The sequence below is a fragment of the Cricetulus griseus genome, chromosome X (assembly GCF_003668045.3).
Source record: "Cricetulus griseus strain 17A/GY chromosome X, alternate assembly CriGri-PICRH-1.0, whole genome shotgun sequence".
NCBI lineage: Eukaryota > Metazoa > Chordata > Mammalia > Rodentia > Cricetidae > Cricetulus > Cricetulus griseus.
Genome location: NC_048604.1, coordinates 74,930,792 through 74,958,234, shown reverse-complemented (window position 1 = coordinate 74,958,234; position 27,443 = coordinate 74,930,792). Strand labels below are relative to the sequence as shown.

Genomic DNA, 27,443 nt, shown 5'->3' with positions numbered 1-27,443 from the left:
AGTAGTGACCATTAAACTCTACCTAGAGCTTTCATGCCAGCTTTTCATATATTTTGCAGATGAAGTCTCAAGGAGTAGGCTTCATTTTTTAATTAATTCTAACTTAACCCATTTTGTTCAGCTTTATTTCATCCCGATTACAAGATAATTGATGATGGAGCTGTGGCCCGAATGACCTAGTAGGCATATCTAACCTGTGGTCCATAAGCTGCATGCATCACAGGGGAGCTATGAATGAGTGTTGTGAAATATTATTTTAACTGGGCAAAAGTGTGTGACATTTGTTTATGTTGCAAAATATTACTTTAACTGTGCAGAGGTGTGTTACTTTTGTTTATGCTGTATTTAGTTAACTATGTAAGGATGTGTGTTTAATTATGAAAAGATGTGTTGCAACTGTTTCACCTTGCCTGCCTAAGGCACCTGCTTGGTCTAATAAAAAGCTGAACAGTCAGTAGCTAGGCAGAGAAAGGATAGGTGGGGCTGGTGGGCAGAGAGAATAAATAGGAGAAATCTAGGCTTGAGAGAAAAGAGAGGAAAGAATGAGAGAAGAAGGAGGAGAGAATGAGAGAGACACCTGGGGCAAGAAGCCAGGCAGACATATAGAAGCAGTGAAAGTCAGATATACAGAATTAAGAAAGGTAAGAAGCCCAAGGTAAAAGGTAGATAAAGAGAAACTGGATAATTTAAGTTAAAAGAGCTAGCCAGAAACATGCCTTAAGCTATGCCGAGCATTCAAAGCTAATAATAAGTTTCTGTGTCATGATTTGGGAGCTGGTTGGTGGCCCCAAAGAAAAAGCAGTGTACAGATGAGACCCAGTATGTTTGTTGATGAAAAATGCCAGGTTTTAATGTCAAAGTTTGAACAGTCCTGAAATAAGGACAAAAGAAATGTCATCTTTTTCAAGTAGTTTAATCTTCAACGGTACCTGTCTTAACCTATGTGTCAATAAGTGTAGAGAAGTAACAAATCTGCCTGGGCCTATGTTTAATCTTCTGGACAAAGGAGTGTCATTCATTTATTTACATTCCATTTTAAATGGATACCTTTTCTATACCTATCATACTATTTTGTTGTTTCTGATGTTTCTTTCAGTTTGTTTGGATTATACAATCCAATGGTAAACCAGAAAAGGACATCGGCAAGACAGGCAGGGAGATCATAAAGAAAAAATTATGACCACATGATCCAGCTCCCAAACAGGAGCTACAAACATGAGCACTTTCTGAAAATGTTCAGGAATAAAAGGCTGAAGAGAAGCTATCAGGGATATATTCCATTTCTCTGTTTAAAATGATTTAATGTGAAAGGAGGCAAAATGACAGCTCATCCAAACCTCTGAGCCAGAGGACTGAGGAATGGAAAATTACCAGAAACTACAGCCCTTGGAAACAGGCTCTCCTCCTTTCTGCTACTCATAACTGCTCTAAGTTATAATCACTTCAAGAAATATATTGACAATTTCACTCATCTTTTTATTTTTCAGGAGTTATGAGGAGTAGAGCACTCTCCATGGGATATAACAAGTGACTGATATGGTAACTGGAATTAGGTAAAGAAATCTGAATATTCATGAGAAAAAAATGAGGGGAGAGAGACAGACATTGACTTAAGGCAGGGTTTTCTCCTCTTTAGTCAGATAATCAGATTTACCAAGGCAACAACAATTGCCTGCATGTCACCATTCCTACCTTTCCTTCTTCAAGGGAGATTAGGTTTTGAAGGTTTCCCCGGTGATTACTGTTTTTCATTTGATGACTAAAGCTGAAATCACCACAAGGACATTTTTTGACAGTCCCCTTTGTTTGTTTATATATGTGAGAGAGGTAGGGGCGTGACTCAGACTGGGAAGCAGTGCTTTCTTGTTTATTTGTAAGGCTTGCCTAAGGCAGCCACTGTCCGGGGTCTACTGCCTCCTCCTTCCTCCATTTCTTCTCCACTACCCTCTCCAAAAACACTGGCAGAGTTAACTTTGTGTCCACTCAAGGAGCACCTCCCTCATTCCAGAAATATAACTGGAAATGCTTTCTCAGATGCTGATCCCCTAAACCACAGCTGAAGTCAATGGAGCTTGGAAAAATAAAGCTCTTTGGGTTAGGCCAAAGGATTTCAAACTTTTATTCTCCTCTCCAATGACTGCAGACTCAGACAACACATCAAACATTAGAAGGGAGAAAATGTTTCAGGGCAGAAGAAAAACCATTCAGAGAATAGGAATTAAGTGGCTTTTTTGGTATCTTTCCTTACACGGAAGCCTGCAAAGGGGACAGAAAAGGAGACCTTTGGTTAAACAGTTCCAGAGTGTCTTTGTTGGTAGGCTTGCTTAAAGTTAATTTGGTCTAGCTCCTTATCTCTGCTACAATAAATGAACAGAGAAAAAGCACACAAAGAAGGGAGAATCCATTATTTTCTAATAATTTGGGGCCAGTGATAGCTTCTCCTTATATGCAAGAGGGTTTGCATACATGTGTATGTGTGTATGTATACATATGTATGTATGTGTGTACATATACATATACAGGTGTGCACATATATGTGTATAAGTGAATGTATATTCCATATACATTCCATATATATATGTATATATATATATGGAATATATATATATATATATATATATGGAGAGAGACAGAGAGAGAGAGAGAGGTATTCATTTTTTATGTTTCATTGTATCACTGCTATTCTACCTTTACAGGACCTTATCTGTTAAACAGGATAAAAATGATAATAATTGTGGTGCTTTTAAATCATCCACATTAGGAAGAATAGAAGTAGCAGAAAAAAATTTTGCCTGAACATTTGCTAACTCTCTGTTAAGACTAATAATGGTCCCCTTCAGATAGACTAAACAATTTGAAATGTTAAAAAAAAACCTGTTTCTTAAACACAGAAAATTATTTATGAGGTGAGGGCAGTACAGAAAGTGTTGGATCTACTTCTATACTATTACCACATTGTTTTAAGAATGTCACTTCCTGCCTGCTGACATTTTCAATCTTGGCTATGTCAGCCTACATACTATCAGGTCACACAACTTGGGCCTGCAAGATGAGTAAGAAATGTTATTACTTTTAGTGTGTGGCATTTGGGAAGGAAAGGTTGATGACTTCAGTCACTTCCTTTCCAAGTTCAAGGAAACTGTGGGTGTCCACGCTGGGATGACTAGATGACAGATTATTTTTAGAATGATGATGAAAACAGAGCTCAGTCATTGGATTTGGCAGGGTGATAGTTATGGCCTAGAATATGCATGCTTCATTAGTCTAGTAGATATGCCAGGATGAGGTGATCTCACTAATAGCAAAAGAAGTATATTTGCTATCCTGCATGGTTATAAACAAGAGTACCAAATCAATATTGAATGTCTTGGAGTAGATTAGTATGTACTACTACTTATCTATCTGTGAAGTTCATGATCTTAAATCCAGGACAAAAAGAGCATTGGAATGGTATTTAATCAATCCAGTTGTTTCCAAAAAACAGTCAGAGATGAACACTGTCTTCCTTAATATGTCACAATAAATTAAAATGAATAAATAAAAGTAATATGGTCAAATAAATAAAATAAAGTCACAATGATTTCCTCAAACTTCAGAGATTACTCTAAATAGCCCTTCCTTGTCAGGAACCTTTGCCTTGGGTTCAATAGGACTCCTTCCTTCTAATTTCTTTTTGTTGGCTAAGATGACAAGCTTTTCAACAAGCAACTGGGATCGCCCAACACCCTTGTTGATAAAAGTCCTACCTCCCAGTCTAGGACAGAGGCCTGCCATTGTGCAATCTTGTCAATATTCTCCAGACGTCGCTTGCGTTCATTGATCTGCTGAGTCACATTTCTCATGACAGCCAAAGCAGCTGCAACATATCTGTAATCACTGTCAAGATAGAAGAGTGAAAGGTGGATAAACCAATGTGCACTATGCCAATCTTAAATCCATTCTACTTTTCCTCCATAATAAGACTATTGATTACCAGATGGTAATCTATATCACCTAGAGAACAACTACATTTCCAGTCCTATTTTTGGAAGAGATGACTGTGTGACTTATGTTCATACAGAAATTGTACCAGCCCCATAAATATCTTAACTGTAAGCTTCTTTCACAGGGGAGATAGACCTCTTTAGTTTTATACCTCTCTATTTGTGACCTATCTGACAAAGCCAGACAAGAATCAAGAAAAAGACACATTATACATGGCATAGTCCAGACACTCCAAGTTATCTCTTCTCTATATATTTCTAAGGAGTCTCTCTGCCCATGGTCACCATGGAATAATATTGCAAGTTTTCCTCTGGCACAATAAGGAAATAGATGTAGCATAATGTATGAGGACATAGAATTCAAAGCCAGACTCCATGACTTTGCATCCACTTTTATTGCTAACTGGCAGGGTTGCCTTTAGCACATGTCACTGGCACTCTATTCAATTTTCTCATACATAAAATGGGGAGAATTTTGGCAGAATTTATTGAGGGATTTAAAAAAATTAAATGCAATCATCCACACATATTGTTTTACTCTTGAGCCACGAATATTATTTGTATCTTTATTTCAAATCAAATATTTCTCTAATGGTAGATACAATACAGGATGCTTCCCACAGAATTCTTGGTCTGAGAAGTACAACCTACACCTCAGCTTCTGGAAACATTTCATAACTCATATCTTGAAAGTCATATAATTCTACCCAGTTTTGTCTGCTTGTCTGACCTAATTTCCAACTGAACAGTTCTTATGAAAGGCAGATTGAAAGTGAGATTCCAGCCATTTGATGTAGACAGAATGACCTGAGAAGGCAATAAGATTCATTACAGCCTAGTGTTAATATCTTCTTTTAGTAAAGCTAAAAAAATCTTGTGATTGTAGCCTTCTTTCTCTCCCAGCACTGATTAAAGAGTCATGATAAAAAGATGCAAAAATGTTATATTTCTTCTTAATGTATTGGAGATGGGGTGATGGAACAAGTATAGGCCTAAGGAGGGGAGTTCTAATTGCCAGGACAGATGCTACACATCATCTCCTCCTAGATAACATCTATGACTCCAATCTGTACCTTGTACATGTTCCAGAACTGTGGACCTCAAACACTATTACATTTGATCCACTGTAGTAACAGACTTTTCTCTTAACCAGTTTATTCTTTCTCAAGAAAGCTAGAAGTGTTCCTATTTTGAGCCTTAATGAATGTTTCTATTACTATGATGAGTCATATTGAGTGTATTATCAACTAATTATACTTTCTAAGTCTCTTCAAAACAAGCTTTCTAGGAGCAGTATCTCTCAACCAGTCCTTGAAGTGCTGATTGCTTGGATTCACCTGAAAAGCTTCACATCTGTTCCTACTGTATTTCATCCTTTCCCATTGCTTGTTCCTGTCTGTTTGATCTGTTAGCTCTCTAACCTTGCCAATGTTTCTCCCTGACAAAACTGTCTGAGCCTGCCAGTTAGACATAGGATATGACAATGATATAAATAAGTACTTCAGTTTTTCAGGCTCAGTTCCCTCTCCCCTGTGTCTTTTCTTCGGTTGATTTGAGGACATCATATTTTAATCCAGTTTCTGGGATGTAATCATAGAATTATTCTGTCAGTATGGTACCACACTCACATTTAATTAAACTTAAGTAAGCTAAAAAAATTAGTTCCTCAATTGTACTAGTTATAATCATAATTACTCCAAGGCCATATACACAAGAAGTTCAAATGAAAATTCTCTTCCTGACCACAAGTATTAGGCAATCATGCTGTTATTATACATTGTTGGTTTTGCCATTTTTTGCTGGTTATCTTTCTTACCATGGTTAAAGAATGAATGTCATTATATCTAATCTGTACTAGTAACTTTAAAGGTGAATAAAATAAGAAAATAGCTGGGATGTATTCTGAACTCTGGTCAGTGTCTCTGTGTTCTCAGATGAGGTTTGGCTGCCTCCTATTATTGGGAGTAATGAAACCAAGATATTCTAGTTTTAGACACATCAACTAACTCTCCTATTATATTTTCTTTTTTTCTTATTAAGGAAGGAGCAATTGCGCCAAGTTTTCAGAAGCAAATGATATTTTATTTACTGTTAATCACTTTTCATCCAGTCTTCTACCTCAGAGACCACCTTGGTTGTTTCATTTCAGACATTCCGATCAGACTAAGTCTCTAAGAGTTGTCTATAAGTTGCTTGGGACATCTTAATATAGCTTCCGAGACCCCAAAAAAGGTTCCCTTTGCCTTTATCTTCTGTCTTTATCTTCTTTCTTGGACATATCCCTACTCCTGTCACTCTTTGGACCACTGTCATGAAACTTAAGTTGTACAAGTCTGATAGGGAAATATTTGAAGTTGATGTAGAAATTTGCAAAATAATATGTGACCTTTGAGCCTTCATCATTGGAGAAAGATGATGAAGGGAAATGCCTCCAGATTGGTTATTCAGTACCAAGTGATCAGTCCTAGAAACACATTCAGGAAACCTTGAATGGACTCATCAGGTTGTACACATTTATATGCATATATAACAACCATTCTTAAAGAAGAAAAGGCATGAGGAAGCAGGCAAAAAGACATGGGAGGAGTAAGGAGGAGGACATGGAATAGGAAAATGATGTAACTATATTTTATTTTAAAATGAAAGGTAGGGAACTTGAGTGGGAGATTTCTTTCTTCTTGGAAAGCTTATCATAAGAATAAGTGCTGAGCTGAACCAACAAATCCAAAGTCAGGAATTTCATACTAAATAGAGACAAGCTAGAAACATTCTGAGTCTCTACGTTTTGAGGTAAGATATGTGAAAGGGAGGGGCTTGTTTACTGTAAGCCATCACCATCAATGGGGCTTACTTTTAGCACATTCCATTCTGGTAAGAGATGAAATGCATTGTTTCCACTCAAAGAGATATCCTTTTTAGCCTTTGTTGGGTAAGTTCCCTTGGAAAAAAACTTAAGAATTGTGGAGTGTGATACCACATGCCTTTAATTTTAGCACTCAGGAGGCAGATCTGCTTTAGTTAGAGGCCATCTTGGTCTGTCTACATAATGAGTTGCAGTCCAGGCAAGAATACATAGTTGGGTACAGTCTCAACAGAGGAGAAGGAGAAGGAGGAGGGGGTGGAGGAGGAGGAGGAGAAAAAGGAGGAGGAGGGAGGAAGGGAGGGAAGGAAAGGAGGAAGGAAGGAAGGAAGGAAGGAAGGAAGAAAAGAAAATATTTAAAAACTAAATAAAAAACTTCAAGGAAAGTCTCAATCTGTTCCTCCCCCACCCTCCACACTAAATTTTAAGTCTATATAAAATGTACAGTGGGTGGGGTAGAAAAACTAAGTATGCAAACAAGGGAATTAGCCTTGCAGAAAGAATGTATGATTAGTACTAGTTGGAAAAGATATTAGCAGGCCATCTGAGTCTTTCAAGCAAAATGGAATAAATGCTTGAGTAGTTACTATGTCAGGTTTGATTCATGAGGTTGAGCCTAGTAGTAAAAGCCAAGTAATAAGCTGAAGTCCATGCAGGTGGAGTCCAAGTTACATAATAATGATTATGCATATGATTTTGTATGCATACTGACTTCCAACTTTTTAAGCAACTCTCTGGAGTATAACCATTACTTTATTCACAGGGGTCTTGTGAAGTAAGGAAGAATAGATCCTACTTTACAGATAAACTAATCATAGCTCAGGAACTGAAAAGTTATATATTGTCAAAAGGTAAAAATATCTAAAAGACATTTACTTCTGTGGCCTCAAACCCCTTACCTGTGGTCTTGGGCAGTATACTTAAGGAGCTCAGCTAACTGTAAGGGATATTTGCAGATCTTCTGTACTGGAGTCAAAAGAAAACCATCGATAGCAATGTCAATCATCTGCTGCAAGAGTCGGCAGGCCTCAAAAAAGTGTTGATAGCGGCTGTCCTTCATCAGCTTGGAGAGTTCCATGCAGGCGTCCAGGTGGTTGTTACAATATTCAGAGTATATCCAGAATCCATCTTGCTGTGGAGAAAAGAACAAGGGAAAAATAAAGGCTCAGAGACCCCAAAGAAGTCTTGAAATAGTAGAAAGACAGATCTTGTTCATACGTAGGAATATTAAGGTAATGCCAATTTTTATTTGAGTCATAATTTAGTAATAAAATTAAAAGATACCTACACAATTGGTAGCCACACAAACCATTTATAAAGTTCATGGAGCAATAAAGAGTAATTGGGAAAGTGAAACAATTCTGGGTAGTTAAGGGAGACAGACCTTACCAAAATAAGCAGAATATGACAAAGAGAATTCTAGTAACCATGAAAAGAGATGAGCTAGAGATTCTCCTTGCAGTGATAAACTAACACATTCTTCCACTGACAGCAGCTATGAAAGTCTAAAGAGTATAATGAGGAAATTATTATCCCTAAGTGCCAGAGGCCCAAGATACCTGCTGCTGTATAATGTCCCCTAGATATGACAAGGGAAATGTACTCATGAAATCTCAACACGGTTGCCTAAAAAACACCAGCATAATGACAACACTAGATGACATGCCAATTCCACATGGACCTACCCTAGATAAAGGTGGTCAATGGCTACTCTTCCTCTAAAGAGGAGCTCCTGAATGGGTTATCCAATTCCAAAGGGGAACATATGTACACAGGAGCTCCACTCACTGGACTCTCAGTATGTTGTATTTACAAATATATATATATATATATATATATATTAATTAGGTGATCAGGAATTTTAGAGGGAGGGGAAGCATGGGAGCAGTGGGAACCAGAGTAAAGAGAGGCAGGGGTCTAAGTAGATGTAGTATTGATGTACAAAGTTCTAAGGTAAATTTTAAAAGATAGTATTTAAAGAAAGAGAAATGGAATCATATAGCTATCTGAACAAAGACTTTCTAGGACAGAATGAAATTGGTATGGTCTAGAGATAGCCAGGAGATGGGATGGCTAGAGTAAATTACACAGGGGGGGGAAGAAGAAGATAGGGGGCCATTGACATAAGGGTATTCTGGATGTTTAGGGCCTTGGTGATTTTAGGTTTGACTCTTAGTAAGATAGGAAGGTTTGGAGGGCCTGATATGTTATAATGAATATGTATTTAAAGAAGACACATATAAGTAACATTATATGTAACAGACAGGTTTTATTTAGGAATATACGTATATACATATACATATATACATGCAATAACAGTGAAAAAGAGGCAATGAATTTGAAGGTAAGTGGGAAGGGGTCTATGGGAGGGATTAGAGGGAGGAAATGAAGGGAGAAATGTTGTAATTGTGTTATAACCTCAAAAATAAATCTTAAAAATTACAAAAAGAACAGAACTCAGTGGGAGGCCCTATCTCAATAAATAAGGTGGAAAGTGATAGATGAAGACACCTGAATTGACCTCTGGCCTCCCACACACATACAATGATGTGTGTGTTCACACACTGCACAGAAAGAAGAATGGCCAGTTGGCTGCTGTTGTATTAAAAGTCAAGCAGATGATCTCAGGCCTAGTAACCAACATTAACAATAGTTATAAAACCACTACAACAAATCAGAAAAAAGAAACATATTGTGGAAACAGTGGCCAATGGAAAACAGAGAGAAATATTTGCATTTGGGGATACAGGTTGACAGGGACACTCACTAAATTTTAAAAGAGAGAAAACTATCAATGGACTGAGACATTCAATAAGTAACCAATGGCACGGAATCACCTTTCTTGCATGGCAATTGTTTATTAGGTATGTCTAATTTCTGTTGTTAAACCAAATTTCAAGAATCAGAATGGTAGCTGAATAATTATAGGTAGGGCATCCATGTAACAAGGGCCTTGGATCAACAGAATACTACAAGTCATTTGCTGATCTTGAGAATATCTAGAATGTGTTTAAATCCTAAAACAAACTGTGAAAATGAATTCTACAAAAGAACATTTTTTTAGATACTTAAAAATGTAATAATTAGTTTCTCCAGGGCCTAGACAGGTTAGTCTGTCTGACATCCCCTCCAAACACACTCCCGAAACCCCCAACCTAGCATGGTCCCACATCTAGGGCCCTAGCCTGATCAGACCACCAATGCCTCCAACATTCTCAACCTATAATTGTTCATCCAGGACTTTTTGTGCCTGATGCTAACCTAAAGATACCTCTCAATGAATTATAGGAATAAATGGGGTAGAAGAATACCAGGTCAATATCATAGAGCAGATTGTCAACAACAGAATAGAAGAAAACTTCTCCTTACTAAGGAAAATCATACCCATACAAATAATATAAGAAGCACAGAAAAGAAAATCTCTATAGTATGTAATAGTTAAAGCACTAAGTATACAGAACAAAGAAAAAATAAAGTTCAAGAGAAAAAGCACTAGCCATATAAAAAGGCAAACACACCAGAATAACAGCTAAGGTTTTGAGGGAAACTTTGAAAGCCAGAAGAGCCTAGAACAATACATTTCAAGTACAAAAAGAACATGGTGGAAAACCTAGACTTATCCTGAAAAGCTATCTGAGATCATTGAAAAAGAAAGAAAAACTTTTCATGATCTAAATAGCTTTAAAAATTATATCCAACAGACCAAATGTAAGGAAAGCAAAGGTAATGATATTTTGGGCTAAAGAGATGAATGAACACAGTCAAGAGACTCTTAAAAGAAATATGAACCATAATTACTAAAATACAAAATGCCACTGAAAATCTTGTGCATGTGTAAACACACACACACACACACACACACACACACACACAAACCCACCAAAAATTAACAACACAATGACCACAATTAACATACATGTTTTAACAATAACTTTAAATAGTAATGGTTCCAATTCACCAATCAAAAGACACAGGCTGACTGCATGGATAAAGAATCAAAACTGTTTTCTATAAGAAAGACGTTAACTTTAAAGCTAGAGTAAGAGAATGAACAAAAGGATTCTGATCAAAAGAAACCAGGAAGCAAACAGGCATTGCTATCTTAATGTCTGATAAAACAGACTCCAAGGTAAAGCTAATCAGAAGGGATAAAGAGGAAAACTTCATTCTAAACAAGTAAATAGTTAACCAATAAGTCATTACTAAGCTAAATATATATGTACCCAACCTCATAAAAAATATGTATTATTGGAAGTAAAGACACATATTAACATTAATAATCCATTAATACTAGGTGATTTCAATACACCACTTTATCTAATAGATAGGACATCTGGACAAAAAAAATAAACATAGAAACATCAGACTTAAACAATATTGTATATCAAATGGACTAACAGAAATCTACAGAATATTCCACCAATACACCAAAGAATATACATTCTATTCAGCAGCACATGGAAGCTTCTCTAAAATAGACCACATCTTGGGACAAAACAAACAAACAAAACAAAACACCCCCCCAAATAACACAAAAAAAATCCCCAAATATTCACAAGTTCAGAAAGTTTCAAACAACTTCATGTAACCTATCTGATAATAATGCAATAAAACTTAAAACCAAGAGCAAACAAATCTCTAGTAAATACAAACTCACAGTTTAAACAACATATTACTGAATGATGAATGGGTCAAAGAAGAAATAAAATATTTCCTGGAACTAAATGAAAATGAAAACACAACACAACAAAACCTCTGATATGCATTAAATGGAATCCTAAAAGGGAAGTTTATAGCTAAATGTCTACACTAAAATATCAAAAAAAAGCACAAACAAATGACTTAGAGAACCAACAAAATTCTGGAGAAACAAGAATACACTAAATCCAAATTTTGTCCATTTAAAAAATAATAAAAATCATAGCACAAATTAATGAACGAGAAAAATGCAGAGAATCAACAAAATTAAGGGCTGGTTCTTTGAGAAAATAAACAAGATTGACAGATCCCTGGACCAACTAACCAAATGGAAAAAAATCAAGACCAAAAGCAGTGACCCAAATCAATGAAATGAGAATAGAATATGAAAACATTGCAACAGACACCAAAGAAATTCAGAATATTATAAGGGAATATTTTAAAACTTATATTCCAAAAAGCTGGAAAATCTACAAATAGACAAATTTCTAAAGTAAGCCAAACCACAAAAATTAAACCAAGAAGCAATCAAAACTTAAAAAAGATCCATAACAAAGGAGAAGATTGAAATAAAAATAAAAAGCCTTCCAGCTACAAAAAGTCCAGAGCCAGATGGATTTACAGGGGAATTCAACAAGACAGTCAAAGAAGATCTATAACAAGTCCATTTTAAATAGAAAGAGGAGAAGCAAGAGGAGAAGTATCAGAAGCACTCCAAAACTGATTCTATGAAGCCAGCATCACTCTAAAGGCCAAACTCAGTAAAGACACAATGACAAAAGAAAACTGCGGTAAATATCCCTGATGAACACAGACCTTAAAATGTTCAATAAAATACCTGCAAATGAATACAGACATATATCAAAAAGATCACACACTATGACCAATTTAGCTTTATCCTAAGATATAGGGATGGTTCAACATGTGCAAGTCAATAATTATAATAAACTATACAAATGGACTTGAAGAGAAAAATCCCATGATCATCACAATAGATGCATCACAAAGAGGCCTTTGACAAAATCTAGCATTATTTCATGATAAAACTCTCAGAGAGAGTAGAACTAGAGGGAACAACTTCAACATAATTAAAACTATAGATGAGAAAACTACAGTCAATACCATCCTAAATGGAGAAAAGCTTGAAGCAACTCCACTGAAGTCAAGAAATGAGATAGAGATGTCCACTATTCCCATGCCTTTTCAGTATTGTGCACAAAGAACCAGCAATGAGGCAAGAGAAGGAAATTTAAAAGGATAGAAACAGGAAAATAAATAAAAAATCCTTTTTTTGCAGATGACATGTATTTTACATAAAAGACCCCACAAGTCTATCAGAAAACTTCTAGAAATGAAAATCAGTTTCACAAACATGACAGGATACAGAATCAACTTGCACAAATCTGTAGACTTTCTATACTCCAACATCAAACATGTAGAGAAAGACATCCCATTTACAACAGCCTCATAGAAAATAAAACATCTAGGAATAAGCTAAACCAAAGATGTGAATGACCTCTCCAATGAAAACTTTAAACTTCTGAAGAAAGAGATAGAGAAAGACACTAGAAAATGGAAAGACACCCCATGCTCATGGATTGGTAGAATTAATATTGTGAAGATGGCCATTCTATGAAAAGCCATTTACAGATTCCATGCAATCCCAATCAAAATTGTCATCACATTCTTCACAGGAATAGGAAAAAACTAGCTTTATATTCACATGGGACCACAAGTGTTTCCTAGATATCCAGAACAATTCTGAATTAAAAGAACAGTGCTGGAGGGATTACCACTCCAGAGGTCAAAATATACCAAAGGTTCATAATAAAAACAAATGAACAAACAACAACAACAAAAACACACCAGTATAGTACAGACACCAAAACAGACACGTAGAGATGAGTACATGTAACTACAACCATTTAATACTGGACAAAAATATCAAAAATATAAGCTGGAGGAAAAAAACATCTTCAACAAATGGTGCTATGAAAACTGGTTGTCTACATGTAAAAGAATGAAATTAGACCCTATCACCTTGTACAAAGATTAATTTTTGTTTGTTTTTTTTGAGGCAGGATTTTTCTGTGTAGCTTTGGATGTTGTCCTGGAACTCACTCTGTAGACCAGGCTGGCCTTGAACTCACAGACATCTGCCTGCCTCTGCCTCCTGAGTGCAGGGATTAAAGGCATGTGCCACCAATGACTAATTTCAAACATATCAAAGACTTAAATGTGAAACCTGAAGCACTCAAACAGCTAGAAGAAAACATAAGCAGTACCCTAAATAATGATGTAGGAATGGGACTCCATTTGCCCAGGAATTAAGGCTACAATTGACAAGGGGAACTTCATAAGAGAAAAAAACTGGCATTTGTGTGTGGATTTATGTCTGGGCCTTTAATTCGATTATGGTGTAGAGGATTGGGACAAGGGGAACACTCCTCCATTGCTGGTGGAAGTGCAAACTTGTACAGCCACTTTGAAAATCAATATGGCAGTTTCTCAGAAAATTGGTAATCAATCTACCTCAAGATTCATCTATACCACTCCTGGACATATACCCAAAGGATGTGTAACAACGACACTTGCACAACTATGTTCATAGCAGCTTTATTTGTGACAACCAGTAATTGGAAACAACCTAGATGTCCCTCAGTCAAAGAATGGATAAAGAAAATTTGTTATTCAAGATATTGCTCAAACATTGGCTATTGCTGAGGTCCTTGGTTATTTCCCTCCCAGTTGTAGAATTTAAGACCTTATTAGTCACCATCTATACCATGAACTTCAGACAGTGTACACCCAGAGGACCCGAGATGGATTCAAATTGAAAGGACTCCATCATGATAAGGACCCAGAAGAAGATACCAAGCAAGCTTGCAAAGAAGGAAAGTAACAAACAATACTATCTAGCTATGATGTTATGAACTGCAACAATGACCAACATGGCACAATAACCTTGAGAATACAATAGTGTCACAAATACTTCAGCAGTAACCATCAGTTCTCTAATTATACTTCTGCTTAAGAGAAATTATGGCTCATACTTGAAACCTAGTCAACACTCCCAGGCTACTGAAGTCATGGATCTTGGAGGAGTACCTACAACCACCTCCTTACTAAGCCAATATAATAACTAATTTTAAATATTTACCCTTATACCCACACATATAGGCCTTACCTCTCATCAGAGAAACTTCTCTTTGAAAGTAACAGACACCATTATAGAAAACTACAGCCGATCAAAATGCAGATTTGTGAAGCCTTGTCCCAACTGATATATTTCCTGCACTGAAGGCTCAGGGATACTGAAGAAGGGGTAGAAAAATTTTAAGAGCTAGAGGAACAGGAAGTTTTCTGTGAGAGTATGTCTCCTAGAAATGTCAGAGAAGCTAAACCAATGAAGTCTCATCAACATGGCTGCCTAGCCATTATTTGAAGAAGATAGTAGGGATAAATATACTAACATGGAAGGGCAATGGGGTCTTACCATCAAGTTCTGGAAGGTAACCAAGAGCATCAGAAATACCATGTGATGTTTGGGGGATTTGTGGAACTCACTGGCCAACAATTTTAATATAAGCAACCCACTCCTGGGACTGGGCTTTGCATTTCTTAGCCTTTAGAACCTAGTAGGGATATTTTTGCCCCTTTATAGAAAAACTTCATTTTAACTCATTTTATGATGTGTATAGATATATTTTAGGAAACTTCTATGGTACTCTGGAAAAATCTTTAATGATATCTATCACCCCTAGTTTTCCTTTTTCCACCCTTTTGTCCCTTCCCTGATCCCACTTTATTTCTTACTGTTGTACAATTGCATTTTTACCCTTCCTGGCAGTGCAGTCTATCTACTAGACCTGAAAGCCCCTCCCCATGGCCCCTCAATAATTTCCTAAACTCTATGGGTATTCCAAATAAATCAAACACATCTAAAGATTCAAGGGTAAATTGATCTCTGAACCTTCATCAAAGAAGCTTGTATTTTCAGCACAGACCCACAAATGGCCAAGGGGAGTGAATAAAAGACTGCAGAATATTCAAGCCTACGTGGAACTTTATGTACTATTCCCTCACCCTGAGGCTCAGGGATCACTGCAGAAAAATGGGGAGAAAGTATGTAAAAGCCAGGGGCAATGGATAACTACAAGAAAACAATGTTTTCAGAACACAGCAGGCAAGCTGCACGTATGAGCTCAGAGCAGCTGTGACAGAGTGCAAAATAACTATGCAAGCCAAGCCAGGCCAAGCCCTAGAGAAAAGAATTGGAGAAGAAGTTTTACCACTAGCCAAGGAGCTTTTGGAAATTATTAGCTGCTGGGAGAGTAAAGGTCAGTTTTGTCTAAGAGTGTAGCACCTAAGGAGCTGACAACACTCCAGTGGGAGGCCACGTAGTCACATAGTTATCCTGGACTGGGAAAAACAAGTACACGAAGTTTGGGTAGGAAGAGAATGGGAGAGTTGATCTGGGAAGAGTTGGGGGTGGGAAGGTGACTATGATCACACTTTATGTGAAATTCACTAAGCATTAAATAAAAAATAAAGGAATTTAAATGTTAATTTAAAATAAAAACATTAAGTAAATTAGTGTTCTAATTTTAAATTATCTCTCAAATACTTTTCTAAATTAATTAAATAAGTAATTCAGTAAAATACAAAAGACTCAGAAAACTTAAGAATTAGTAGTGAGGTATAGGAGCTTTAAGAATTTCTGACAACAAATTGTTTAACAACTAGGCAATACTGGCTCACCTTAGGACAGTGACTCTGAATGCTAAGTTTGTCAGTGAAGCCCCTGATTGAGTTTGACATTTTACAGGATAAAAACTTCACTAGTTTTCGACTAAAGAGCAATCAATACTTTGGAACTGGATTGCTATTTTTTATATTCCCAATATCACATGAATGTGTATAGGAACTAAAAATAGCAATGTATTCATATTAGCAAAGACTCTGTTGAGAACATCAGGAAAGGTAAGAACAGAGATGAACAATATTCAGGATTTCTTATCTGTCCATAATATGATTTACAGGAAACAATATAAATTTATTTTTATTAAATAGTCACTGATTTTTACTAGAGTATAATTTTATTCAATATTTTATTAAATATAATGGATGCATAAAATATATGCTTATGTAATGTATGTTGCTTACTTTATATGCTCTCATTATAAAATATGTATTTATTATAAAATACATGTCCACTTTTTTTTCTAATGAATTAGAAATATTATGGGCTGGAAAGGAGGAACTTATGTAGAACAATTACTCCAATTTTTCCTGTGATACTTGATAGCTTACGAAGTAGTTGTTAGTAACAGGACTTCAATGGATTTCCTACTAGAAATGACGATTCCCCTTCCAATAATATACCCTAGGAGTGAACCATAAAGGAGGAAGAAATGAAGGCATCCCAGATCTCAGTATCAAAACCTATATGGTGTTACTGTTGCATAGGTTAGTTACAAAATTACTGGTGATCACCAGAGCCAAACATAAGCAAATGAAATGGGAATAGTTGATCAGAACTAAGAAATCCCATGAGAGTTGAAGATTTAAATCAAAATTATAATGAGACTAGGATAGTATATGTCTTGTATGAGCAATGATGAAAGACTTTTGTTACAATACTAGTGTTACAAAAGGAAGCACTTGATAAAAATGGAATCCTTATCAGTGACTTATGAAAATAGAAAAGTAGTCAGCACACAGATACTAAAATATGTGTTAATGTATTAGTACATACATCATACTTGTGCACATAGGGATAAAAGAGATCATAGAAAGATGGCTGATTTCAAAATGTAAAGAGGAGAGAGAAAAATAAGTTGAAATTCCCTTGATTAGGCTGTTAAGTTACATGGGCCCACTGAAACATGAAGTCTTCATCCTCAAAATAGAATTGCAATAGATATTAGTAGAATTAAATTATTTTAAAACTTCATGAATGTACACAATGAAGCATGAAAATATCTACCCTCCATTCTCCCCCTTTCAACTTCTGTATCTCCCCTACTTTCCTGTCTCAAAACTCCCTTTCTCCAAACTCTCTGTCTCCAAACATACTCTCTCTCCAAACTCCAAAAGAATGACTCTCCCTCCCCCAATAGCTACAACTGTTAACAGCTCCTCATTAATGGTTAATGGATAGGATCTGGAGACCACCTTTCCCACCTATGCTTGAATTTTGGACCTTAGAAAATAATTTACTTCTACCACTTTGCTAGATCAATGCAATTCCTTAACTATATTCTAAATCTCATCCTTTTCCCTACAGATAAGTGTAGCTATTAACCACTCATCAAAGAAGTCTCTCTTTACAGCAAATGAAGACTATCACAGAAAATCATGACCGGATACAATGCAAAGATAAAAAGATGGAGGAGAATGCAGGCCCAATGGACACATCTACATCACAGTTTCTGCATCTATGGCTGAGTACCACTTCAGAAGGTAGGGTAGAAAATCTGTAAGAGCCAGAATACCAGGAAGTTTTCTGTGAAATAGTGTTTCCTAGAAATGGCTGCATAAACACATCCAGAAAAATGGCAATACCAATGGGCATGTTAATGTGGAAGGGGTAAAATTTCACAGGGACCCACCCCCAGACAAAGAACTATAGGCAACTAATGACTACATAGAGGAGAATTAGCCTCTCCCAGGTATGAGTCACCTTACTGCTTGCTCAATAAAAGTAGTAAGTCATGAAACTATAGAAGAAAAAGAAGCAAGAGAGAGAGAGCAAGAGAGAGATGGGGAGAGAGATAGAGAGAAAATTAGCCTCTACTAGGGATGAACTCCCTAGGTTGTCTAAGAAAAAGTGGGCAGTCCTAAAATCAAACACACAAGCTACACTAAACTGACTCAGCATGCTGTGTTTATATAGTTATGGATTTATTTATTTATTTATTTATTTATTTATTATTATAACAACAAAGAGTCCATTAATTAATTGGGAGGGGGAAAGAGAGGTGTCAGAGAGAAAGGACAAGGAAGGAGTTGGAGGGAGGAGTTCGTCAGATGATTTTGGCAGTTCTAGCAGCTCCCACTGGTAAGATAACAGACTGTTAACATAGTGGCAGCCTGACTCCAGCCTTCATCAATGAAAGCTCCAGAGATTTTAGTTTGTTTGTGTCAGGTATTTTTTTTTTTTGCCTTAGAAGTATCTGGGTATATGATATACTCTCTTTTTGCTTTCCTAGAACTAAGTTATCTCCTAGAGCTAAGCAATTCCTGCTACAGTTGTCCTAACCCAAGGACCTATTCTTGTAGCTTTAATATTCTCCTGGTCCCTGATTTACAAGATTTCTCTCTTCAAGGTGTCTGGACTGTCTGAACTGCTCCTAATTGAGACATCCCAGCCCAGCAACCCAGCCTTCACATTTAATAAGTTTTCTAAGCTCCCCTCTTTACTTCCTATAGTTTTTAGCTACTTCTTTCTTAAATGCTCTGTCTCAGTGATTTAGAATAACTACCAAGTATTAGTCCATTATAACCCAACATGCCCGGGCCTCTAGCTTCACTGCCATGTGCAACCAACCTCTCATAACAAATGTACGCCCCATTGACCCAACCTATTGTCACTCATCCAAGGCCTCATGACTTTGAATGACCCACAGTTTGTCTCTGCCACCATGCACATGCCTAAAACTGGCTTTCCAATTTTTAGCACTAGTGTTGTTTTCCACCACTGATATCTAGCCAGTACATACAGTTATATAGATAAGGAGCCCACGAGTTCTGAAAGCCTCTGTGCGCCTTCCACAGCTCTTGCTGTTGTCGATGCAGTATCCTGAACAAGCAATATAGTCTTTTCATTCAGACACGGAACTACTGCATGATCCCAGACATGATTCATTGTGACACTGCATCTCCTGCCAAAATGCACCCCACGTTGCATCTTCCACTATCCCAAACAAAGGAAAGTTTTTCCTTATCTAAGCCAGTCCACACATTCCGGATGGGGGGAAATGCTTCTTAAAAGGCATAGTTCTATTTTTCAAGACCATAAAGATCTCAAAAAAAATCTTTGTAAAACACACCATCAAAGGAACACAATAAACTATAAATACCCCCAGTTGGAAATCCACAAACTGTTTGACAAAGAATCCAAAATAATTCTTTGAAAGAATTCAAGTAAATGAAGGGAACAAGTACAAATAACTTACAAAATCAGAAACCAGTACAAAATCAAGATCAAAGTTGAAGACATTAACAAACACAAAAAAAGAACCAAATAAAGTATTTGGAGTCAAAGACTACATTTACTGAACTAAGATAAATGAAGTTTAAGAGGAAGACAACATCAAGCAGAAAATGAATAAATTAATTCAATAGATCACCTGAAACTACCCAGATGAGAAAAGGGGGAAAAAAGGAATAAAAAGTGTTTACAGGATCCATAGGATACAACAAAGAAATCTAATATTTGCAAAAATCAAGTTCCAGAAGAAGAAACAGAGAAAGGGAGAGAGAAAACACATTTAAAGAAACGGTGGCTGAAAACTCCCATATCTGTGGATAAAATACAAATATTTAGGTTCAAGAAGCTTAGTGATCTCCAGTATAATAAAACTATTCACCAAACGGTTACACAAAACTTAAAGAATTCTAAAAGCAGAAAAACAAAAGAAGCACATTACACAGAAGGGAGCTTTGATAAAGATCAAAAGATTTCTCAGATTCCGAATCTTAAGCCTGGATCAGGCATGGAAATAGCACCTGGCATGAGGCAGATGAACACAGAACTGTGACGAAAACATCTTTGAGGATTAGATGGAAGCATCAAACAGATTTTTCTGTACACATTATGGCACATAATACTGGATTTATCTCATACTGACATTCAGTGAGATACCAGCAGAGGTGAAATTGTCAATGCTGTATATTACATGGAGAGCAAAAAGTGACTATGCATAAATTTTGCTGTTTTTTTCCCTTCTCCTTGGCTTGGTTGGAGGTAATGTTTTCTAGAGACTAGAAGATGTTGTTGCTCGGAAGAAGTCCACAAATATGTTCATACTCTGCTATACGTGATATTTCTGGGGGGCAATGTGAGTCTCTGAAACAATTCAATTGGAAAATGTAGTAAATTAACATTCAGGTCTTAATATATAGCCTGAGTTGGTCTTGAATTCACTATCCTCCTGCCTCTCCTAAGCAAGGTAGAAATACGGTCAGAACCAGAGTCTGAAGGAGAATATAAATACAGAATCCAAATCCTGAGCCAGACATCAGGAAGGACTGCCCAGAGGAGATCCACTACTGTCAAATGCAATACTGAAAGAAAGACCACCCAGGAAGGTGACTAGTATTGTGACCTAATCCATGAAGGAATGTCCACTAACAAGACCAACATCTGTGATCTGAGCTCGCAATGGGCTACCAAAGGGTGGGGCTGGCATCTGGAAGCCTAGAAAGGAGTACTGTGAGAAAAGACTGGAGGAAGTGAACAGGGAAGCCTATACAGACTGTACACTCCCATCCAGCCTTGTCTCCTTCACATTTATTCCTCCTTATTAAGTACTGAATGTCAATTGAGCAGGCCAGCTCTTCTCTTCTTTCCCCATTTCTCCCTCTTCCTATCTCTCTCCAGCCTATTTCCCTATTTCTCCTCTTCCCCCTCCATTTCTTCCCTCCCGCCCGCCTACACTCCATTTTTGTTACCTTCTCCTCTTATTTCTCTTTCTTCTCTTAGTTTTCTTACTTTTCTTTCTCTCATTCACTCCATTTTTTCCTTTAATTAGCTTTTACAAAATCCAGAGGGTCTGTGAGTCTGTGAGATTTCTATCTCGGGTTCCTGAGATCTGCGACTGTTTTCACTTGTCTGACTGCATTCCTTTACTCCTATCTCTTCATTCTACCTTTAACCCAAACTGCCTCATCTCCTGTGTCATGATTGCTCAGGCCACCTTCTTTTGACATCCCCCTCTTTTATATTTGATCTATCAACCCAATAATATTCACTAGTCTCACTTTCATTTTTTCTATCCACTCATGAACACACTAATTGATATCTTGGGGCATGCAATACTATCAGAGTTCCTTTACTTCCTAAAATGGGTGGTATTTAAAGGGTGCTTGATTGCTATTTGACTATCACTGTATGTTCATAGTGGAATAGGAAGAGGTCATTACAATTTCAAATGCATATATACTGTTTTTAGTTACAGTTTCTATTGCTGTGATAAACAGTATGACCAAAAGCAACTTGGGGAGAAAAGAGTTTTGTTGAATTTTACAACATTCCTTCAAGATTGAGAGTCAGGGAGAGAATTTAAAGAAGGAACCCAGAGGCAAGAACTGAGGCAGAAACCATGGAGAAAAGCTAATTACAAAAGTGGCTGGACCAGTTTTCAATCCCATCAACAGTGAGTGAGGGTTCTCTTTTCCCCACATCTGCAGCATTTGTTCTCAGTTGTTTTGTTTATCTTTGTCGTTCTGACTGGGGTAAGATAGAAATCTCAGAGTTGTTTTGACTTGCATTTTCCTAACTGCTAGGGAAAATGAACATCCTTTGAGATATCTGCTAGACATTTTATTTCTCCTTTTGAGAATTCTCAGTTCAGGCCCCAGGCTCATTTACGGAATGAGTCATTTTTTTGTTTTGTTTTAATTTTGAGTTCTTTATATATTGTGAATATTAATTCTCTGTCTGCTGTATAACTTGACAACCTAGAATGCATGCACATGTGTATATAAATATACATAGTTTAAACGAAATTTTAAAGGAAGCTTCTTTTTGAAACAGATGGAGACCATGACAGAAAACTACAAGCAATCAAAATGTAGAGTTCTGGAGTTCATTCTCAGCACATACATCAATAATACAATTCCTGTACTTCAGGCTCAGGGATCATTGCAGAACAGGGGGCAAAAAGACTTTAAAAGCCAGCGGATATGGAGTTTTCTGGGAGATTTTGTCTCCTAGGAATATCAGAGGCTACACTCACAAAGTCTCACCAACATGACAGCTTAAAAATGAGCTGAACAAAGACAATAAACAAGCTAATGCCTCAGTCTTACACAAAGAATTGCAGGAAACTAAGGAATTCTGAGAGCTGGAGAAATAGTCTTCCCCAGGAAAGAGGACACCAATTGGTTATCTAAAATCAAATGCTCAGCCCTGAAAACATACCTATAAGTAACATTATACAGACTAACAGGCTGTATTTATGTACTTTGGAACATATATGTGTATATACATATATGCATGTAACAATTAATGAAAAAGGAAACGGTAGATTTGAAAGGGAACAAGGAGAGGAATATGGGAGTATTTGGAGGGAGGAAAGAAAAGGGGGGTAATGAGGTAATTATATTATAAGCTCAAAAAATAGAAACAAATAAGTAAAAATAAATGCCACCAACTTTTTTTAACAACCTGACTCAAATAATGCAATATCTGTTATTTCTGAGGTGTCCATGCAGATAAAATCAATCATGGGAGAAGCCATTACCTATACTAACAAGTTCTTCTGTCTGGGGGGGCTATTTCTCTAAGCACCTGGAGTTCCAACAAGCTCTGTTCAACTATTCAGGGCGGCTTGGAGCCTTGAGATTTTGACAGGATAATTGGGAATTAATTAGGATCCACCTCCTGTGTGCTTGTACCCACAATAATAACAGCATGGATGTGTCCCAATTATGTCAGCACACCCTAGAAAAGCAAAATGCTTTTGATCATATTGGTTTCTCCTGCTAATACTGCAAAAACAACCCTTGACACAATTTGAGACTTCAACCTCTTTAACCTATGAAAGTATTCCTTTTCTTTTTACTGGGAAAAAACTGTTAAGTTATTCCCTTTCCCATCATCCTTAAAGTCTGGTGTCAAGAATGGCAGCAAACTGCCTCTGGACTAAGCACGTAGATCAATTCTGAATGCATAAGAAATGGGTGATATGGGATGCCAGAGATGACCTGAGTGAATGTATGTATTGTTTGACATGCCTCATACCCATGGGAGTGGCAAAGCCTTCCCCCGGTGATGACAGGGCTTTGCTCTGGTCCAAGTGTGACTGTTGACAGTGTGTGCAGAAGATGTCCACTGTATCTTTCTCTCCTTGGATATTTACAGTCTTAATATTGCTCCCTATAAGGACTGTTCCTATTGAGATTAGCTAAACCTGTCTCTTTGTTCACCTGTATATACCTAAGCCCTGCCTTCTTGTTAAGCTCTATATAATAACCCCACCTCCATGTCCAACCATGTATAACAAACAAGCTGAGCTTCAGGAGCTTTAGGGTACTGTGGCTTCTCCATCAGAGAGCCCAGACAACCTAATTTCAGCTTTTCTATGTCTCTGTGTCTGTCTTTTCTTCATTCCTCTGCCACCCCAGTTAGGTCAATATCTGGATCTGTGTAGAGTGCCGCCACAATCTATATATGTGATATAAAAGTAGAAGGGAAGCTGCCTGGGGAAACAAAGGAGACTAATGGGAGGGGGATCGTTGAGAAAGAAGACGACAGAGAATATGGGGAGATATGGTCAACATATATCATGTACTTCTATAAAAATATTCTTAAGTAATATATTACCATGCAAATGATTATACAAAATGAACATTTTTCAAGTTTTAAAACAGAAAATAGACAGGAGCTGATGAGATTTTGGAAGTAGATAACTACTGTCATCTTATTGTCACAGCTGGAATTCATTTGCCTAAAGATGAAGGGTCCTTTGAGTCTTACATTCATAACTTATTTAAATGAGACTCTTATTGTTGTATTTCATGGCTGGTGCAGTAATTAGCTAAAACCTAGAAATTACTAGTACAATACATGTATTTTGTATATAAACAATGGTTTTAGGAGGCCAAGGGAAGGATACTATGATATGAATGCACACTCTAAATTTTATGTTGTAATTTAATTGGCATTGTAACAGTATAAGAGGGTCATGAAGTTGTATAGTCTTTGGGTCTGGTTAGTTATAGTGTGTGATTTTTTAATTGCTATTTTTAAACAAAATTTTTTAAAATAAATCTTCAAAATAAAGAAGTGAAATATTTAAGAGCCGCCATCTCCCATCCCCAAAAATGCCATTTTAGCAAAAGTGGGTTGGTTATAGTGTCTGTGAGCTCCAAATCCAAAGATTAGTTTGACTTATTTTTTTCTGTCTTGCATGTGCACCTATGTCCTTCACCATACTAAACTGTAACAAGAAGACTCTTGCCCTACTTTGTGCTAGGACTATGCTTTGGGACTTCCTAGCTTCCATACATCAAGAAACGGATTTTTTTTCTTTGTAAGTTATCATGCTATAGCAGCTTAAAATCGACTAAGATACTAAATAACATGTTAATGAACATACAGTTAGTAAAATAAACCAAAAATTAACTTATAAAAATGTCTCAGGAAAAAGAAAAAGAAAAACACAGTATCAAATAAAAACTCACAGTACATACAAAACCTAGAATATCATTTTCAGAAAAAAATAACACAATTATAAAATCCTTATAGAAACATGATAGAATATCAACCAAAACAGTACTAAGAAGGTAAAACATGCAACTGACAGCTGAAGGAAAGTCAGTTTCCTCTAATGGAGTGGTACTAGGCATATCAAACACAATCCTGGGAAGTTCCATGATCAGGAGTGATTGGCCAACATGTTACTTTTCTTTTTTTCTTCTCTCCATTTTTTATTTGAATTAGAAACAAGATTGTTTTACATGTCAATCCCAGTTCTCTCTCCCTCCCCTGACCCCCTCCCCCACCAGCTAACACTATACCCATCATATCCTTTCTGCTCCCCAGGGAGGGTGAGGCCTTCCATAAGGGGGTCCTCAGAATCTGTCATATCCTTTGGGATAGGGCTTAGGCCAGCCACCTTGTGCCTAGGCTCAGGGAGTATACCTCCATGTAGAATGGGATCCCAAAGTCCATTCCTATGCTAGGGATAAGTACTGATCTACTATAAGAGGCCCCATAGATTTCCGAGGTCTCCTCACTGACACCCACTATAGTTTCCCAGCTATCAGTCTGGGGTTCATTAGCTCCCCCTTGTTCAGGTCAACTGTTTCTGTGGGTTTCTCCAGCCTGGTCTGGACCCCTTTGCTCATCACTCCTCCCTCTCTGCAACTGGATTCCAGTTCAGTTCTGTGTTTAGCTGTGGGTGTCTGCTTTCCGTAATAGAGAGAAAGAATATAAAGCTGGGTGGTAGGATATTGGAGTTGGAGGAGGGAAACACATATGACAAAAATATATTCCTTGACATTAAAAAATAAACCATTTTAAACAAAGAAATAAAATAACAAATGCTAGTAAAGATGTGAAGAAAGTAGTTGTTATTCACTGTTGTTATATTAACTAACAGTAGTATCACTGGGTCACTTGATTGTTGTATTTTTTGCTGGTATATACCTAAAGGCCTCTAACTCAACATGCCACATAACATAGAACTACCTGAATATTATTGTTCATTTCTGTATTATTCACAATAGCCTGGAAATTGAATCCATATAGATATTCATCAATAAATGAATGCTTATAAATGTGGTACAAATATAGAATAGAATTTTTTTTTTTTTTGGTTTTTCGAGACAGGGTTTCTCTGTGTAGCTTTGGAGCCTATCCTGGCATTCACTCTGGAGACCAGGCTGGCCTCGAACTCACAGAGATCTGCCTGCCTCTGCCTCCCAAGTGCTGGGATTAAAGGTGTGCAGTGTGCACCACCAATGCCCAGCCAGAATAAAAATTTAGGGAGGTATAAAAAATGAAACCAGAAAATGTATAGGAAAGTAGAAATAATTATGCTTAGTGAAATAAGCCAGAAACATATTTTCCTTTAATATAAGGAAACTTGGTTTTATATGAGAAGTGTGTACATATGTGTGTGTATATACATATGTGTGTATGTATATACATGTGTGCAGACATGTCTATATACAGGCATATGTACATACATATGTAAACACACATATATGTACACACATACATTGTATGTAGGGAGCACATGGAACTGGAAAGAGGACAAAAAGATGAGTTGGAGCTCTCTTAAGGAAAAATGGAAAAGAGAGGGTAATAGAATCCATGTGGCATGAAAGGAGAAGGGCAGACAAAGTGAAAGAAGGCAAGAAACCAGACAGAGGGATACAGGAGCCACAGGGCATGACAATGAGACAAAGTAGTAAATTAGAACAACACGTATGTATGAAAACACCATAATGAAACTCATTGCTTTGTACACTAACCTAAAGAATTAATTTAAAAAATTCTTTAAAATCATAATGAGAAACCACTTTCTACTTAACGGAATGGCTGATCATTTTCAATTGGTAACACCAAATGTTAATAATTCTACAGTGGAAGTGTAAAATAGTATAACATTGGAATCATTTTAGATTCATAAAATTAAGGAAATATTTGCAATGTACATGCAACCTAGCTATTCTAATCATAGTTATTTTTCCAAGATAAAATAAAAAAAAATATGTTCTTACCAAACCTTATGTTGGAATAGTCACAGGAGCTTTATTTATAACTGGGAGCAACTCAGCTATCCACTAACTGGTGAACATGTAAAAAGGTTCAACTACTGGTACAATTATCACATCATGCATGGCATTATGTTAAGTGAAAGAAGGCAAATACAAAAGATCTTATTGTTTTATTCTATTTTTATGACATCATGGAAATATGATAATGGAAATTATCTAGTAATATCATAATGGAAATCAGATCAATGTTTGAAGGAGCCTAGGGTAAAAATATAAAAGAAGGATAAGACCTTCCATGCAGAGATAGAAATATTGTTTTTGTTTGTTTGTTTTCAAGACAAGGTTTCTCTGTGTTAACAGCCTGGCTGTCCTGGAACTCACTTTGTAGACCAGGCTGGCCTTGCACTTACAGAGATTTGCCTGCTTCTGCCTCCAAAGTGCTGGGA

The 27,443-nt window shown here is 36.8% G+C and overlaps 1 protein-coding gene across 2 annotated transcripts in view; it reads right to left on the bottom strand.

The window, feature by feature from the left end:
* Nucleotides 1-27,443, bottom strand: part of Arhgef9 (Cdc42 guanine nucleotide exchange factor 9) — a 126,126-nt gene that overhangs the window by 24,074 nt on the left and 74,609 nt on the right. For both annotated transcript variants that reach the window (XM_027431902.2, XM_035450243.1), the window contains exons 5-6: nucleotides 7,743-7,975; nucleotides 3,747-3,876 (exon numbers count right to left, since the gene is read on the bottom strand). In XM_027431902.2, the coding sequence (XP_027287703.1) occupies nucleotides 3,747-3,876; nucleotides 7,743-7,975 (363 nt within the window). The remainder of the gene's footprint in view (nucleotides 1-3,746; nucleotides 3,877-7,742; nucleotides 7,976-27,443) is intronic.